Below are 15333 nucleotides of genomic sequence, written 5' to 3'. Positions count from 1 at the left end.
TTTTTGATTCATTAACATTGAACTCATGGACACAGCACTATAACTTATGCCTGAGAATGCTCATCTAACATGTACATTTTCTCCGTAAGGCACGTTACAGCCTTCTTGTGCTTAGGAACACTGGCCAGAACTTCAGCACTACTTTGGCGGGGCGTAGAAATGTTAATTTTTACACATTTATGTCTCAAGATATAGCAGAATATTTTAAGACCAATCAAATAATAAACCTACTGTGTTAACTCATGCAAAAATTTTACGGCAAATATTTCATTTTAGAGTACTGTGTTAGGCAGATACTTAGTTACAACTATATCATATAACTGTATAGTAGGGACATCAGAATTTGTCAAGGGATCTATTGACTTGGGATAGTTCATGGGATTATCATGCTATTGTGTGTCACTCAAGGTAAGGAAGCCATCAATAGGGGATTGGCATTAGTACAAAAACTGGAAAGAAAACAAGTAGACAAATTTTCCTGAAAAAATTTTTATAGGCAGTATTATTGCAACTCGGTAGCTTACAACCCACCGATATGTGGATCTGGAGGAGTCCATGTGATTCAGGAGGAGATTGTTTATATGCAGAGAAGGGAGTTTATTGATAACACCTAATCTGTGACTTCCCAAGGGACCTGGATCTACAAATCAACAGAGAAAATCTCCTTAGTAAACTGCAATCCATATTTACTCAAATAATTTCCTTCAGTCTAGAGAGGGGCGAAAGGAGATTTCTATGTCCTGGTCCATTGCTATCACTAAATATTTGTCAAAATCTAATACATAAAAAGTTTTCATAATTCTAAAGTTATATAAATATGTTTAAATTTGAAACATTAAATGTGCATAAAGAGAGGTGATACTAAGTTAAATATGGTTTGGAATTACAAACATATTTAACAAGGGTATAATTTTTGAACTTTAATGTACTTCTGCATTAGAGACCAGTTTTGGACATGATCCAGTCTCTGTAGTGTGTCACTCGAGTGTAGACTCCAGGCTTGTTTGGAAGGGCACACTCATCTCCCCAGCTTACAATACCAGCAAGGAACCAAGTGCCTTTATAATCTTCACCAACCAGAGGTCCACCAGAGTCACCCTAGAGAGAAAAGGATATATATAATGACTATAATTTAAGTATGAATATTGCTTATTTTTTTCTCCTGTAGTAAAGACAGAAGAAACAGAAGGAAAATAGCTAAATATTTCAATATTAAAATGATTCTAGTCAAGAACACTTTTAAATTCTATAATCATTTATTTAAATCAAAGACATCAATATATGTCTTTGGATACAACAATATAATAATAGGAAATACATTTGAAAAATTTCAACTCAATTATTACCCAAAAGAGATAGTTAAGATATTGTTGCTTATACCATCATCAGTATGCTGAGGAATTCTCTGATTATCTCCCCAAATGCTCTCATTTTCACACAGATACTGAAAAAGAAGTAGTTTATATTTACTCCCTACCAGCACTGGGCTATTGCTCTTCCAATCTTGGGGGAACACCTGGATCTGCTCCACCTTTGAAATGCTATTACCAGCATTATACTTGCAGTTTTTTCACTCCATTCCTTTTCAGTCTACATCTGCTCTTCAACTTCTTGAGAAAGCTAATTTTTGACTCCTTCCTTTTCTCCTAGTGTATTAACTTACCTCCTACTTTCTATCTTTCTTTATGTGACTGTAGTGCATGATTTATCCATACGACTACTCTGCCAACAAGATTCTTAGCTTCTTACTCTCCTCCCCACTACAATCTGGGCCAACCATACACTGTGAAAGAAAATCTTTCACAAATTTACATCCTTAAACCAACATCTTCTCCCCTGTAGTTAGGGGTGCCTAGACATATTTCATTCTCATTGTTAAGAAGAGCCAGTAAAATCTCTTCTCATTTCATAATTTAAAAAAAGTATTTTTTTTCAGTTGTATAAAATACACATAAAATTACCATTTTAACCATTTTAAGTATGCAATTCAATGGCATTAAGTACATTCATATTGTGTGATCATCATCACCACCCATCTCCAGAACTTTTCCATCTTGGACAACTGAAACTCTATACCCAGCATTGAATGATTACTCCTCATTGTCCCCCTTCTCCAGGTCCTGGCAGTCACCATTCTACTTTCTGTCTCTATGAATCTATTTCAAGTGCCTCACATGAATGGAGTTGTATAGTATTTGTACTTCTGAGACTGGCTTATTTCAGTTAGCATAATGTCTTAAGTTTCATCTATGTTGTAGAGTGTCTCAGAATTTTCGTCTTTTTAAGGCTGAATAATATGTAATGTTATGCATATATCACATTTTGTTTATCAATTTTTCCATCAATGGAAAGAAAGTTGTGTTGCTTCAGTCTTTTGGCTCTTGTGAATAATGCTGCTATGAATATAGATGTACAAATATCTGTGTTCCTGCTTTTAATTCTTTTGGGTGAATACTGGGAAATGGAAATGCTGGAATGTATGGTTAATATATTTTTATATGTTTTTGAAAAATTATTACCATGCTGCTTTCCATATAGGCTTACCATTTTACGTTCCCACCAGCAACATACAAGATTCATTTCAGAATTTTTAAGAATTTGATTTTCTCACTTGGAACCTAGTATCTTACTTAGTTTCAAAGTGATGGAATAAGTAGAGAGCAACAGATAGCAATCTCTGTTTCCTGTCCTTGTCCCTTTTGATTTCCCAGCTCACCTACATCAGCCCGCATCTATGTTTACTCTCCTTTTCAGGCAAATGGATGTATTTGGTTCTTTTCAGGGTTAATCCCCTCATCTGTTCTTTGAATCAAAACTTTGTTCTCTCAGTAATTGTTTTGTGTGTTTTTTTCCAATATGTCTTCATTTCCTTCACTGCCTTTTCTCTGTAGGCATATATACTTTTTGGTCTGCCTGTTTTGGTTTGTCTACCTGAAAAAATCACAATATTTCTGGATATTAGAAGCTCTTCTATTGTCCTAATTATCTTCGTTTCATAAAAGGGACTTAACGTAGTAATAGTGTTAATCGGTCAGTCATGTCTGACTCTTTGCAACCTCATAGACTGTAGTCTACTAGGCTCCTCTCTCCATGGGATTTCCCAGGCAAAAATACTGGAGTGGGTTGACATTTCCTTCTCCAGGGGATCTTCCTGATCCAGGATTGAACCCGGGTCTCATGCATTGCAGGCAGATTCTTTACCATCTGAGCCACTGGGAAGCCCAAACTTAATGTAGTAGTCTATACTGAAGTTTCCAGTTTCTCATTCTTTTCTTCACTTCTTTTTTTTTTTAATTGAATTATAGTTAACATATAATATTATGTTATTTTCAGGTGTATAACATAGTGATTTGATCTTTTATATTGAATACATTATGAATTGATCACAATGATAAGTCCAGGTACCGCTGTCACCATGCAAAGTTGTTACAGTGTTATTGACATATTTCTATGTTCTACTTCATTATTTATTTTATAGTTGGAATTTTGAACCCCTTAATTCTCTTCACCTATTTCATCTGTTCCCCTACTCCTTCCCCTCTGGTAGCCACTAGGTTCTTTTCTGTTCCTATAAGTCTGTTTCATTTTGTTTTTCAGATTTCACATATAAGTGAAATTATATAGTAACTGTTATTCTCTCTTGCTTGTTTCACTTAGCACAATACCCTTCAGGTCCATCCATGTTGCTGCAAATGACAAGATTTCATTCTTTTGTATGGCTGAATCATATTCCATTGTGTGTGTGTGTGTGTGTGTGTGTGTGTATACCACATCTTCTTTATACATTCGCCTATCAATGGACACTTAGGAAGCTTCCATTTAATAAAGTAGTCATATTTTTAATTTTTTGAGGAACTTCCAACTGTTAACATAACAGCTGCACCAATTCACATTCCCATCAACAGTGTACAAGGATTCCCTTTTCTTTGCGATCACCAACACTTGTATCTTCTTTTTCATAATTTCCATTTTAACAGGTATGAGGTGATATCTCATTGTAGTTTTGATTTGCAAATCTCTGATAATTAATGATGTTGGGCATCTTTTCATGTGGCAAGAATAGTATGCAATGGGGGAAAGGCACCCTCTTTAATAAATGGTGCTTGGGCTTTCCTTGTGGCTCAACTGGTAAAGAATCTGCCTGCAGTGTGGATTCTGAATTTGATTCCTGAGTTGGGAAGATTCCCTAGAGGAGGGAAAGGCTAGTCTGGCCTGGAATTTCACAAAGAATCAGACATGACTGAGTGACTTTCACTTTCATTTCCAGGAAAACTGGACAGTTATATGCAAAAGAATGAAACTGAACCATTGTCTTATACCACATACAAAAATACACTCAAAATGGATTAAAGATTTCAATATAAGACCCAAAATCATAAAACTCCTAGAGGAAAATGTAAGCAGTAATCACTTTTACAGTGGTTTTAGCAATAGCTTTTTGGATGTCTTCTCAGGGAAGAGCAACAAAAGAAAAAATAAATGAGACTATATTAAACTAATACTCTTTTACTCAACTTACTTAATCTTTTACTCAATTGGTAGAAAAATTCAAAATGGTTTTTCTACCAAAGTAGTTTTCCAAACTTTACCAATAAACAATTGTTGAATTTGATAGACACTTTCCAGCAGTTAACTTGATATTATATGTTACTATTAACCATCCCCTTTTTTTCCAATTCCTGGATTTTGGTGAGATCAATTTCTTATGCTTTTCAGTTTTTCTGATCATTCTTATCTCTTACTGTTAGCCCTTTAAAAGCATGTATATCTGAGTTCAGTTACTTAGCTGCTTCTTATTTTATACACTGAGTTATTGTATCCATGCTCATGAATACAGCTACTGTCCAGATGACAATGACTTTAAGGTATATCTCTATAGCTAGAACTCTTTCCTGAGCTCAAGATTTTTATTTACAATGATATATTGGACATATGTATCTGGATATTCCATAGGCACCTCATATTTTACAAACCCCAAATGGAACTCTTACCCTCCTCAACCTGCCTCTTTATCACATGCACCATCTCTCCAATAGCGCTCAGCTTTCTTTATAGTGCAACTCCCACATCCATACATGACTACTGGAAAAACCATAGCTTTGACTAGACGGACATTTGTTGGCAAAATAATGTCTCTGCTTCTTAATATGCTGTCTAGGTTGGTCAGAACTTTTCTTCCAAGGAGCAAGCGTCTTTTAATTTCATGGCTGCAGTCACCATCTGCAGTGATTTTGGAGCCCAAGAAAAGACAGTCTGTCACTGTTTCCATTGTTTCCCCATCTATTTGCCATAATGTGATGGGACCAGATGCCATGATCTTAGTTTTCTGAATGTTGAGTTTTAGGCCAATTTTTTCATTCTCCTCTTTTACTTTCATCAAGAGGCTCTTTAGTTCTTCTTCACTTTCTGCCATAAAAGTGGTGTCATCTGCATATCTGAGGTTATTGATATTTCTCCCAGCAATCCTGATTCCAGCTTGTGCTTCCTCCAGCCCAGCGTTTCTTATGATGTACTCTGCATATAAGTTAAGTAAGCAGGGTGATAATATACAGCCTTGACATACTCCTTTTCCTATTTCGAACCAGTCTGTTGTTGCATGTCCAGTTCTAACTGTTGCTTCCTGACTTGCATACAGGTTTCTCAAGAGGCAGGTCAGGTGGTCTGGTATTCCCATCTCTTTCAGAATTTTCCACAGTTTATTGTGATCCACTCAGTCAAAGACTTTGGCATAGTCAATAAAGCAGAAATAGATGTTTTCTGGAACTCTCTTGCTTTTTTGTTCATCCAGTGGATGTTGGCAATTTGATCTCTTGTTCCTCTGCCTTTTCTAAAACCAGCTTGAACATCTGGAAGTTTACGGTTCACATATTGCTGAAGCCTGGCTTTGAGCATTACTTTGCTAGCATGTGGGATGAGTGCAATTGTGCAGTAGTTTGAGCATTCTTTGGCATTGCCTTTCTTTGCGATTGGAATGAAAACTGACCTTTTCCAATCCTGTGGCCACTGCTGAGTTTTCCAAATTTGCTGGCATACTGAGTGCAGCACTTTCACAGCATCATCTTTTAGGATTTGAAATAACTCAATGGGAATTCCATCACTTCCACTAGCTTTGTTCGTAGTGATGCATCCTAAGAGCCACTTGACTTCACATTACAGAATATCTGGCTCTAGGTGAATGATCACACCATCGTGATTATCTGGGCTATGAAGATCTTTTTTGTATAGTTCTTCTGTGTATTCTTGCCACCTTTTCTTAATATCTTCTGCTTCTGTTAGGTCCATACCATTTCTGTCCTTTTTTGTGTCCATCTTTCCATGAAATGTTCCCTTGGTATCTCTAATTTTCTTGAAGAGATCTCTAGTTTTTCCCACTCTATTGTTTTCCTCTATTTCTTTGCATTGATGATTGAGAAAGGCTTTCTTATCTCTTCTTGCTATTCTTTGGAACTCTGCATTCAAATGGGTATATCTTTCCTTTTCTCCATTGCCTTTCACTTCTCTTGTTTTCACAGCTATTTGTAAGGCCTTCTCAGACAACCATTTTGCCTTTTTGCATTTCTTTTTCGGCAGATGGTCTTGATCCTTGTTTTCTGTACAATGTCACGAACCTTCATCCATAGTTCTTCAGGCACTCTGTGTATCAGATGTAATCCCTTGAATCTATTTGTCACTTCCACCATATAATTGTAAGGGATTTGATTTAGGTCATACCTGAATAGTCTAGTGGTTTTCCCTCCTTTCTTCAATTTAAGTCTGAATTTGGCAATAAGACATTCATGATCTGAGCCACAGTTAGCTCCTGGTCTTGTTTTTGCTGACTGTATAGAGCTTCTCCATTTTTGGCTGCAAAGAATATAATCAGTCTGATATTGGTATTGACCACCTGGCAATGTCCATGTGTAGAGTCTTCTCTTGTGTTGCTGAAAGAGGGTGTTTGCTATGACCAGTTCATTCTCTTAGCAATACTCTATTAGCCTTTGCCCTGCTTCATTCCATATTCTAAGGCCAAATTTGCCTGTTACTCCAGGTGTTTCTTGACTTCCTACTTTTGCATTCTAGTCCCCTATAATGAAAAGGACATCTTTTTTGGGTGTTAGTTCTAAAAGGTCTTGTAGGCAAACCACTAAAAGAATGCAAACCACTTCAGTATTCTTGCTTTGAGAACCCCATGAACAGTGGATCATATATAAAAGCAAGTAAGGCAAATAGATTTCTTTGTGTTTGGAGATTAAGATGGGTGTGGGGGAATCAAAAGATGATGAAATCATTGATGGTGCTGTCAATGGAGTGGCTGAAATAATAAAACATGGGTTCTAGGGTGCACAAATTTAGAAGAGAGTCATGGGGTAGAGGGTGATAGACTGGGATAAAGTTGAGAGAAACAGAATTTAAGTTTGTAATGATGTTGAAGAATAAGTTTAATGAGACATTTGGGAAGATGGGAATAAGTAATAAAAAATGATAATTATGTATTACAAGTTCTTGTTTGCATGAAATCTAGCTCCTACAGTGCAAGAATAATGAGTGAATTGAATGAATAGGATAAGAATCCTTCTGGATTTATCACTGATTCTGCCTGCCTAGATAACTACAATAGTATTTTTGTCGGTTCTAGGACTATTGCTTATAAACAGCATCAGAAGTATTTGAAGCATATCAATAACCTTAGATATGCAGATGACACCACCCTTATGGCAGAAAGTGAAGAGGAACTAAAAAGCCTCTTGATGAGAGTGAAAGAGGAGAGTGAAAAAGTTGGCTTAAAGCTCAACATCCAGAAAACGAAGATCATGGCATCTGGTCCCATCACTTCCTGGAAAATAGATGGGGAAATAGTGGAAACAGTGTCAGACTTTATTTTTTGGGGCTCCAAAATCACTGCAGATGGTGATTGCAGCCATGAAATTAAAAGACGCTTACTCCTTGGAAGAAAATTTATGACCAACCTAGATAGCATATTGAAAAGCAGAGACCTTACTTTGCCAACAAAGGTCCATCTAGTCAAGGCTACGGTTTTTCCTGCGGTCATGTATGGATGTGAGAGTTGGACTGTGAAGAAACCTGAGCGCCAAAGAATTGATGCTTTTGAACTGTGGTCTTAGACAGAGTGCCTGATGAACTATGGAATGAGTTCGTGACATTGTACAGGAGACAGGGATCAAGACCATTCCCATAGAAAAAAAATGCAAAAAAGCAAAATGGCTGTCTGGGGAGGCCTTACAAATAGCTGTGAAAAGAAGAGAAGCGAAAAGCAAAGGAGAAAAGGAAAGATATAAACATCTGAATGCAGAGTTCCAAAGAATAGCAAGAAGAGATAAGAAAGCCTTCTTCAGCGATCAATGCAAAGAAATAGAGGAAAACAACAGGTTGGGAAAGACTAGGGATCTCTTCAAGAAAATCAAGATACCAAAGGAACATTTCATGCAAAGATGGGCTCGATAAAGGACAGAAATGGTATAGACCTAACAGAAGCAGAAGATATTAAGAAGAGATGGCAAGAATACACAGAAGAACTGTACAAAAAAGATCTTCATGACCCAGATGATCACGATGGTGTGATCACCGACCTAGAGCCAGACATCCTGGAATGTGAAGTCAAATGGGCCTTAGAAAGCATCACTATGAACAAAGCTAGTGGAGGTGATGGAATTCCAGTTGAGCTATTCCAAATCCTGAAAGATGATGCTGTGAAAGTGCTGCACTCAGTATGCCAGCAAATCTGGAAAACTCAGCAGTGGCCACAGGACTGGAAAAGGTCAGTTTTCATTCCAATCGCAAAGAAAGGCAATGCCAAAGAATGCTCAAACTACCGCACAACTGCACTCATCTCACCCGCTAGTAAAGTAATGCTCAAAATTCTCCAAGCCAGGCTTCAGCAATATGTGAACCGTGAACTTCCAGATGTTCAAGCTGGTTTTAGAAAAGGCAGAGGAACCAGAGATCAAGTTCCCAACACCCGCTGGATCATGGAAAAAGCAAGAGAGTTCCAGAAAAACATCTACTTCTGCTTTATTGACTATGCCAAAGCCTTTGACTGTGTGGATCACAATAAACTATGGAAAATTCTGAAAGAGATGGGAATACCAGACCACCTGACCTGCCTCTTGAGAAATTTGTATGCAGGTCAGGAAGCAACAGTTAGAACTGGACATGGAACAACAGACTGGTTCCAAAGAGGAAAAGGAGTTCAACAAGGCTGTATATTGTCACCCTGCTTATTTAACTTATATGCAGAGTACATCATGAGAAACGCTGGACTGGAAGAAACACAAGCTGGAATCAAGAATGCAGGGAGAAATATCAATAACCTCAGATATGCAGATGACACCACCCTTATGGCAGAAAGTGAAGAGGAACTCAAAAGCTTCTTGATGAAAGTGTAAGTGGAGAGTGAAAAAGTTGGCTTAAAGCTCAACATTCAGAAAACGAAGATCATGGCATCCGGTCCCATCATTTCATGGGAAATAGATGGGGAAACAGTGGAAACAGTGTCAGACTTTATTTTTCTGGGCTCCAAAATCACTACAGATGGTGACTGCAGCCATGAAATTAAAAGACGCTTACTCCCTGGAAGGAAAGTTATGACCAACCTAGATAGCATATTGAAAAGCAGAGACATTACTTTGCCAACAAAGGTTCGTCTAGTCAAGGCTATGGTTTTTCCAGTGGTCATGTATGGATGTGAGAGTTGGACTATGAAGAAGGCTGAGCGCCAAAGAATTGATGCTTTTGAACTGTGGTGTTGGAGAAGACTCTTGAGAGTCCCTTGGACTGCAGGGAGATCCAACCAGTCCATTCTGAAGGAGATCAGCCCTGGGATTTCTTTGGAAGGAATGATGCTAACGCTGAAACTCCAGTACTTTGGCCAGCTCATACAAAGAGTTGACTCATAGGAAAAGACTCTGATGCTGGGAGGGACTAGGGGCAGGAGGAGAAGGGGACCACAGGGGATGAGATGGCTGAATGGCATCACTGACTCGATGGACGTGAGTCTGAGTGAACTCAGGGAGTTGGTGATGGACAGGGAGGCCTGGCGTGCTGTGATTCATGAGGTCACAAAGAGTTGGACATGACTGATCGACTGATCTGATCTGATCTGATTGGAGAAGACTCTTGAGAGTCCCTTGGACTGCAAGGAGATCCAACCAGTCTATTCTAAAGGAGATCAGCCCTGGGTGTTCTTTGGAAGGAATGATGCTAAAGCTGAAACTCCAGTACTTTGGCCACCTCATGCGAAGAGTTGACTCATTGGAAAAGACTCTGATGCTGGGAGGATTTGGGGGCAGGAGGAAAAGGGCAGGACAGAGGATGAGATGGCTTGATGGGATCACTGACTTGATGGACGTGAGTTTGAGTGAACTCTGGGAGATGGTGATGGACAGGGAGGCCTGGTGTGTTGTGATTCAGGGGATCGCAAAGAGTCAGACATGACTGAGCGACTGAACTGAACTGAAGCGAAGCATATGGAAAGGAAACTTGGTGTGGCATTCAAATTAGAGTTGGTGGAGTCTAATTTCCTGAACTTAATCTCAGTTTTATCATTGAATACCTGTGTTAGTTTAGACATTACTTGAACTACTTGTCCCAGTCTCTTCATTTGAGAAGTCGGGTTTATAATAGTATAAGCATACATCACAAGATTGTTATAACCCAACTAAATTATTTTTAAAGAGCTTAAAACAGTGGCTAGCTCATGAAGATGCTATATAAATGTAAATGTTAAATAAATCAAATATTTAAGGTGTTGGAGCCACCCTAAATCAAAAAAGCTCCACAGTCCTTAGTCCTGTTGTCAGACCCAGTTGTGTTTCCTAGTGAAAGAGGACAAGTTGAACTAAAGTTACCAATATTCAGTTGCATCTCTTCATTGCTTATTTGAAATTGATTCTCATCCCCTTTCAGTAAGGGTGATTTAGCCCATTAACACTTTTTTGAGACTTATCATTATATATAAGAAATATAATTTTAATCAGCTACTTTGGCTATAATACGTACTTCAGTCTTTAAAGATTATCAGTCTTTTGAGATCATTGAACAGATTAATTGGAAATTAAAAATCATACAAAAAAATCCGTTTGAAAATAGAATAAGCAGATTTACCTGGCAGGCATCAACACTTCCTTCCAGAAACCCAGCGCACAACATCCCAGGTGTGATTGCACCGTCATATACCACTTTCCTGTTGCAGATCTTGTTATCTATAATCTTCACTAATCCCTTTTGGAGTATATTAGGACTTGTTCCTAGGGAAAAAATTATATAACTTTTTCTAAAGTCAATATTAATCTCCTTGGCTAGGTTATTAGTGGAGAAGGCAATGGCAACCCACTCCTGTACTCTTGCCTGGAAAATGCCATGGACGGAGGAGCCTGGTAGGCTGCAGTCTATGGGGTCTGAAGAGTCGGACACGACTGAGCGACTTCACTTTCACTTTTCACTTTCATGCATTGGAGAAGGACATGGCAACCCACTCCAGTGTTCTTGCCTGGAGAATCCCAGGGACGGCGGAGCCTGGTGGGCTGCCGTCTATGGGGTCGCACAAAGTCGGACACGACTGAAGCAACTTAGTAGTAGTAGTAGTAGGTTATTAGTATCTAACACTGTGTATAATTTCAAAATCAATGTAAAACATATGTTTTATTTAAACTTGTATTTGTGTACTTTCTTATTTACAAGGAAATAATGTTATGAACACACCCAGCTACTGTTAAAAATGACCATATTTAGAAATACTAAGTGTGTCCATCCATGTTGATGGAATTTTTTTACTTTTGAATTGTTTTGGGAGTTTATATTTATTACACATATACTTTAGAAAACAAAATGAAAAACTCATATTCCGGAAATATACATTTTATGATCATTTTTAGATTTTCTGCTGTTTGTTACTATAATCCTATCTTGGAATTTGGGGTTTATTTTTTCTGCTTTTAAATGCATTTATGAACACAAACACAACATGCTTACATTATTAGGGTCATGTAAATGCACACGTTTAAATGGTCTTCGTTCAAGTATTGCTTTGTCACAGAAGTTCATTCATTTTACCCCATCAAAAATGTCCAATCTTCTGTGGTGCTTACTTTTTCTATGGTACTTACCTACAGAAAATGTGCTGTGTAATCTTATTTATTATATCTCATGATTACTGTCTGTCTTCCTTTGCCAAGAATGTGAGCTTTGTAAGGGCAGAAAATATTTGCATATTTTAGTTACTAATATATCTAAACGACCTAGGACAGTACTTGGAATAAAGGTTGTGATCAAAATAAACATTTATTGAATGAGTAAATCAATAAATGAAATGGAGGTGAATGAATTGCTTATTCAAGTAATAAGCAATTCATTCAAATATTACATTTCTGTAAAAACTGCCATTGTTAAGGGAAGTGAAGTTACATAAAAAAATGCTATGAAATTATAGTTTCTATATGAATGTCATTGAAGTTGGTTTTCATCTCCTTTAAAATGACCTAGAGAGAGTACTTCTCAGGTTTAGCTGTGATTCTGAGTATCTTTTTAAACTCCTAAAACCTGAACCATATAATGATAGAAGTTTAGGAACTCACCATCAGTCTTTAATGTTCCCCATCCAGTGACCACCACATCAGAATTGGATGGGAATGCATAAGAAGTTTCTGGAAGACATGCTCTTCGGATATTGCTTGTATACAGTACTGGTGAGGACAGACGCACTACAGCGATGTCATTCTTGTGTGAGGGGTAGTGGTAGTTTTCATGAATTATAATATCCTTGACACTTCGCTGTATTTGTGGATCACTTAAAAGGAGCCCAAAACTAACATTCCATTGTTTGGGATCCCTGGCCCTAAAGAAAATAGATTTATTTATTAAAAGTCCTATATATTGGAGTTGTAGGAATTAATATCTTATACGTGCAAAAGAAATAGATAAATTTTGAATTCCATAGTGCATATAAGTATACAAAAGCAAAGCTGTACGTAAGAAAAAAAGTTAAAATAATGATAGCATGAATAAATTTTGAATAAGTCAATAAGCTCTATTTTAAAAGGTAACTCATAGAAACTATATTTTATTATTATTATTTTTTGTACAGAAAAGACTCAAGAGGATTTAGAAAGATAAATATAACAACACAAGATAAATAAGATTTTATAAATAGTGTGCAAGGATATGAGACAGAGTAAACTTATGGAAATTAAGGATATAGTCAAAATTCTGTTTTATAATCATTAAAAACTATAAATAGAAAGATATTTCTGATTTTTACTATTACTTGTTAATCAAGGGTTGTATTCAACACATTAAGCACTGAATAGTGCTGCTGGAACACTTTAAAACTCTCAAGTTTGAGAGGAATTTTTGTTTGTATATAAAACCAGTAAGTGTTATATAAAGTCAACAGAAATTGGTGAAACGAACCATCAAACAAAAGGGTAAAAAACTTTTAGGTATAAAAGAGCAAACTCTTGGTATAATAATATATCCTTTAAAGAAATAATCATTTCAAACAGAGATATATATGGAAGGTTGCAGGAGGGACTAAAATACTTATAATTAAGTAAATTAGACCTAATGTAATAGATGAGAAAGAAACAGATCTGCATTCGATTTGGGCTTTATAGTTTCCTTATGAAATTGAATTAAGTAGATTCATCTTAGTGACTTTCAGCTGAGAGCTATTTTGTCTTCCAAGAGACATTTGCTAATGTCTGGAGAGGTTTTTGGTTGTCAGTCTTGAGGGGATGCTACTGACATTTGGTGTCTAGAGGTCAGGGATGCTCCTAAACATTCTGTAATGCACAGGATAGCCCCCCCCAACAAAGAATTATTTGGTCCAAAATGTGCCACTGTTGATAAAATCTCTCAGTCTGAATATATCTTTTTTTTTAAAAACTGATAGTTCATTGAGTAATTTTGAGCTATACCTCACAATACTGGACAGTTGGAAGCATAGTCATATGGCTGTATTCTTGAAAGATACCTATCAGACTTTTAGGTACTTGAGTGAATTTGAGAACTTTATGTGGTCCAGAGCTTACTTTAGGAAACAGTGAGCAGCAGTGATAAGCCAGCTGTTACTAATCAGAGTGGCTCCACATCGGTGGACATTTTTCTGTTGAAGACTAGCTTGCCAGGGCCATTCTCCTTCCTCAGCATCCATGCCCCCGGCTATCTTGTTGCCAGAGCGAGTAATTTTGCGATGTCCACAACCTGCTCCAAAATGGAGTCATTAGCACATAACGATATTGAGACCACTTATGCATGCATTCTTAAACAATCTACCTTTCTATAAATAAGTCACTATTAACTTTTAATTGAGAAAAAACACAGTCTTGGAGACGTTAATACTAATTTACTGATGTCATGAGATTTCCTGAAAATTCATTCAAAATAGATGGACATCCTTCTCCCCCATCCTCATCCCCTTTGCGTGTGTGTTTGTCCTTGCTATGACCTCCTGAAAGAGGTAGGTGGAATTAAATGTTTAAATTTGGAATAATTGTAAAACAAATTACAAAGTTGCATGGAAAAATGTGTGCTTTTAAAATTGTGAACAGTTGTTTAAAGCAATGATTGCTAGGAAGCATTTATAAGAAAATGTGAATGAATGTGAATGTGAATGAGATACTGATGAGAGCCAGAGTAGAGAGAAATGTGTTTTACTTGGATAAAAGGAATAATACATGAAGAGAACTAACCCTTGCCCCAAAGTTTTCAGTACTTTTCAGTAACAAGACTATGATTTAGTATCAGTTTAGGTCCAGAGAAACTGCTAGACTCTTAAGTCTTTAAAGCAAATCTGCAGTAATAGTACAACTTCACTATTATCCTACCCGTCTGACCCTCTCTCTGATTCTCTTATCTTGTCTTACTAAAGCACTGAGCTTGTCCCTTAACAATTTATGGTACCTTTTGCTAGAGATTCTCAGTCTCATTAACAAATATTTCTAGAGTGTAAGAACCATATCTTTAAAAATAATATCTATATATGAAAGTGAAAATGAAATATATATATATATATATGAAAGTGAGATATATATATATATCTCCAGAACCTAATGGAGAGAACTCATCACATAAAAGAAGCTGAAACAATTTCTCAAATGTTTGTGGAAATGAAGTCTATATAGTGTAATTCATGAGACATCTTAAGATAAAAATATTTGACTACAAAACTCTTTTATGTATAAGGTTTGTTCATAAGAATTTGGAGAGTAAATAAAACTTGCTAAAATCAATGCAGTGGTCTTAGAGTAAAGTAGTGGTTTCAATTGGTGTCAGTTTTACATGCCACCTCCCATTCCCAGAAGTAATTTGTAATATCTGGAAACATTTTTGGTTGTTATA

General features: G+C 36.9%; 1 protein-coding gene across 1 annotated transcript in view; it reads right to left on the bottom strand.

Annotated features, from left to right (window-relative positions):
- Positions 1 to 907: 907 nt before the first annotated feature.
- The window catches only part of LOC147370581 (transmembrane protease serine 11C-like), a 62143-nt gene continuing 47717 nt past the window's right edge, over positions 908 to 15333 (bottom strand). Inside the window, exons 6-9 of the mRNA XM_086407329.1 lie at positions 14025 to 14196; positions 12570 to 12829; positions 11101 to 11243; positions 908 to 1098 (exon numbers count right to left, since the gene is read on the bottom strand). Of these exons, the coding sequence (XP_086263455.1) occupies positions 937 to 1098; positions 11101 to 11243; positions 12570 to 12829; positions 14025 to 14196 (737 nt within the window). The 3' untranslated portion in view covers positions 908 to 936. The remainder of the gene's footprint in view (positions 1099 to 11100; positions 11244 to 12569; positions 12830 to 14024; positions 14197 to 15333) is intronic.

Source organism: Bos grunniens, chromosome 6 (assembly GCF_055505025.1).
Source record: "Bos grunniens cultivar Pamir isolate PY7600 chromosome 6, Bosgru_T2T1.0, whole genome shotgun sequence".
NCBI classification, from domain to species: domain Eukaryota; kingdom Metazoa; phylum Chordata; class Mammalia; order Artiodactyla; family Bovidae; genus Bos; species Bos grunniens.
The sequence above is the reverse complement of the archived record's forward strand: the minus strand, read 5'-3'. Positions and strand labels throughout refer to the sequence as shown.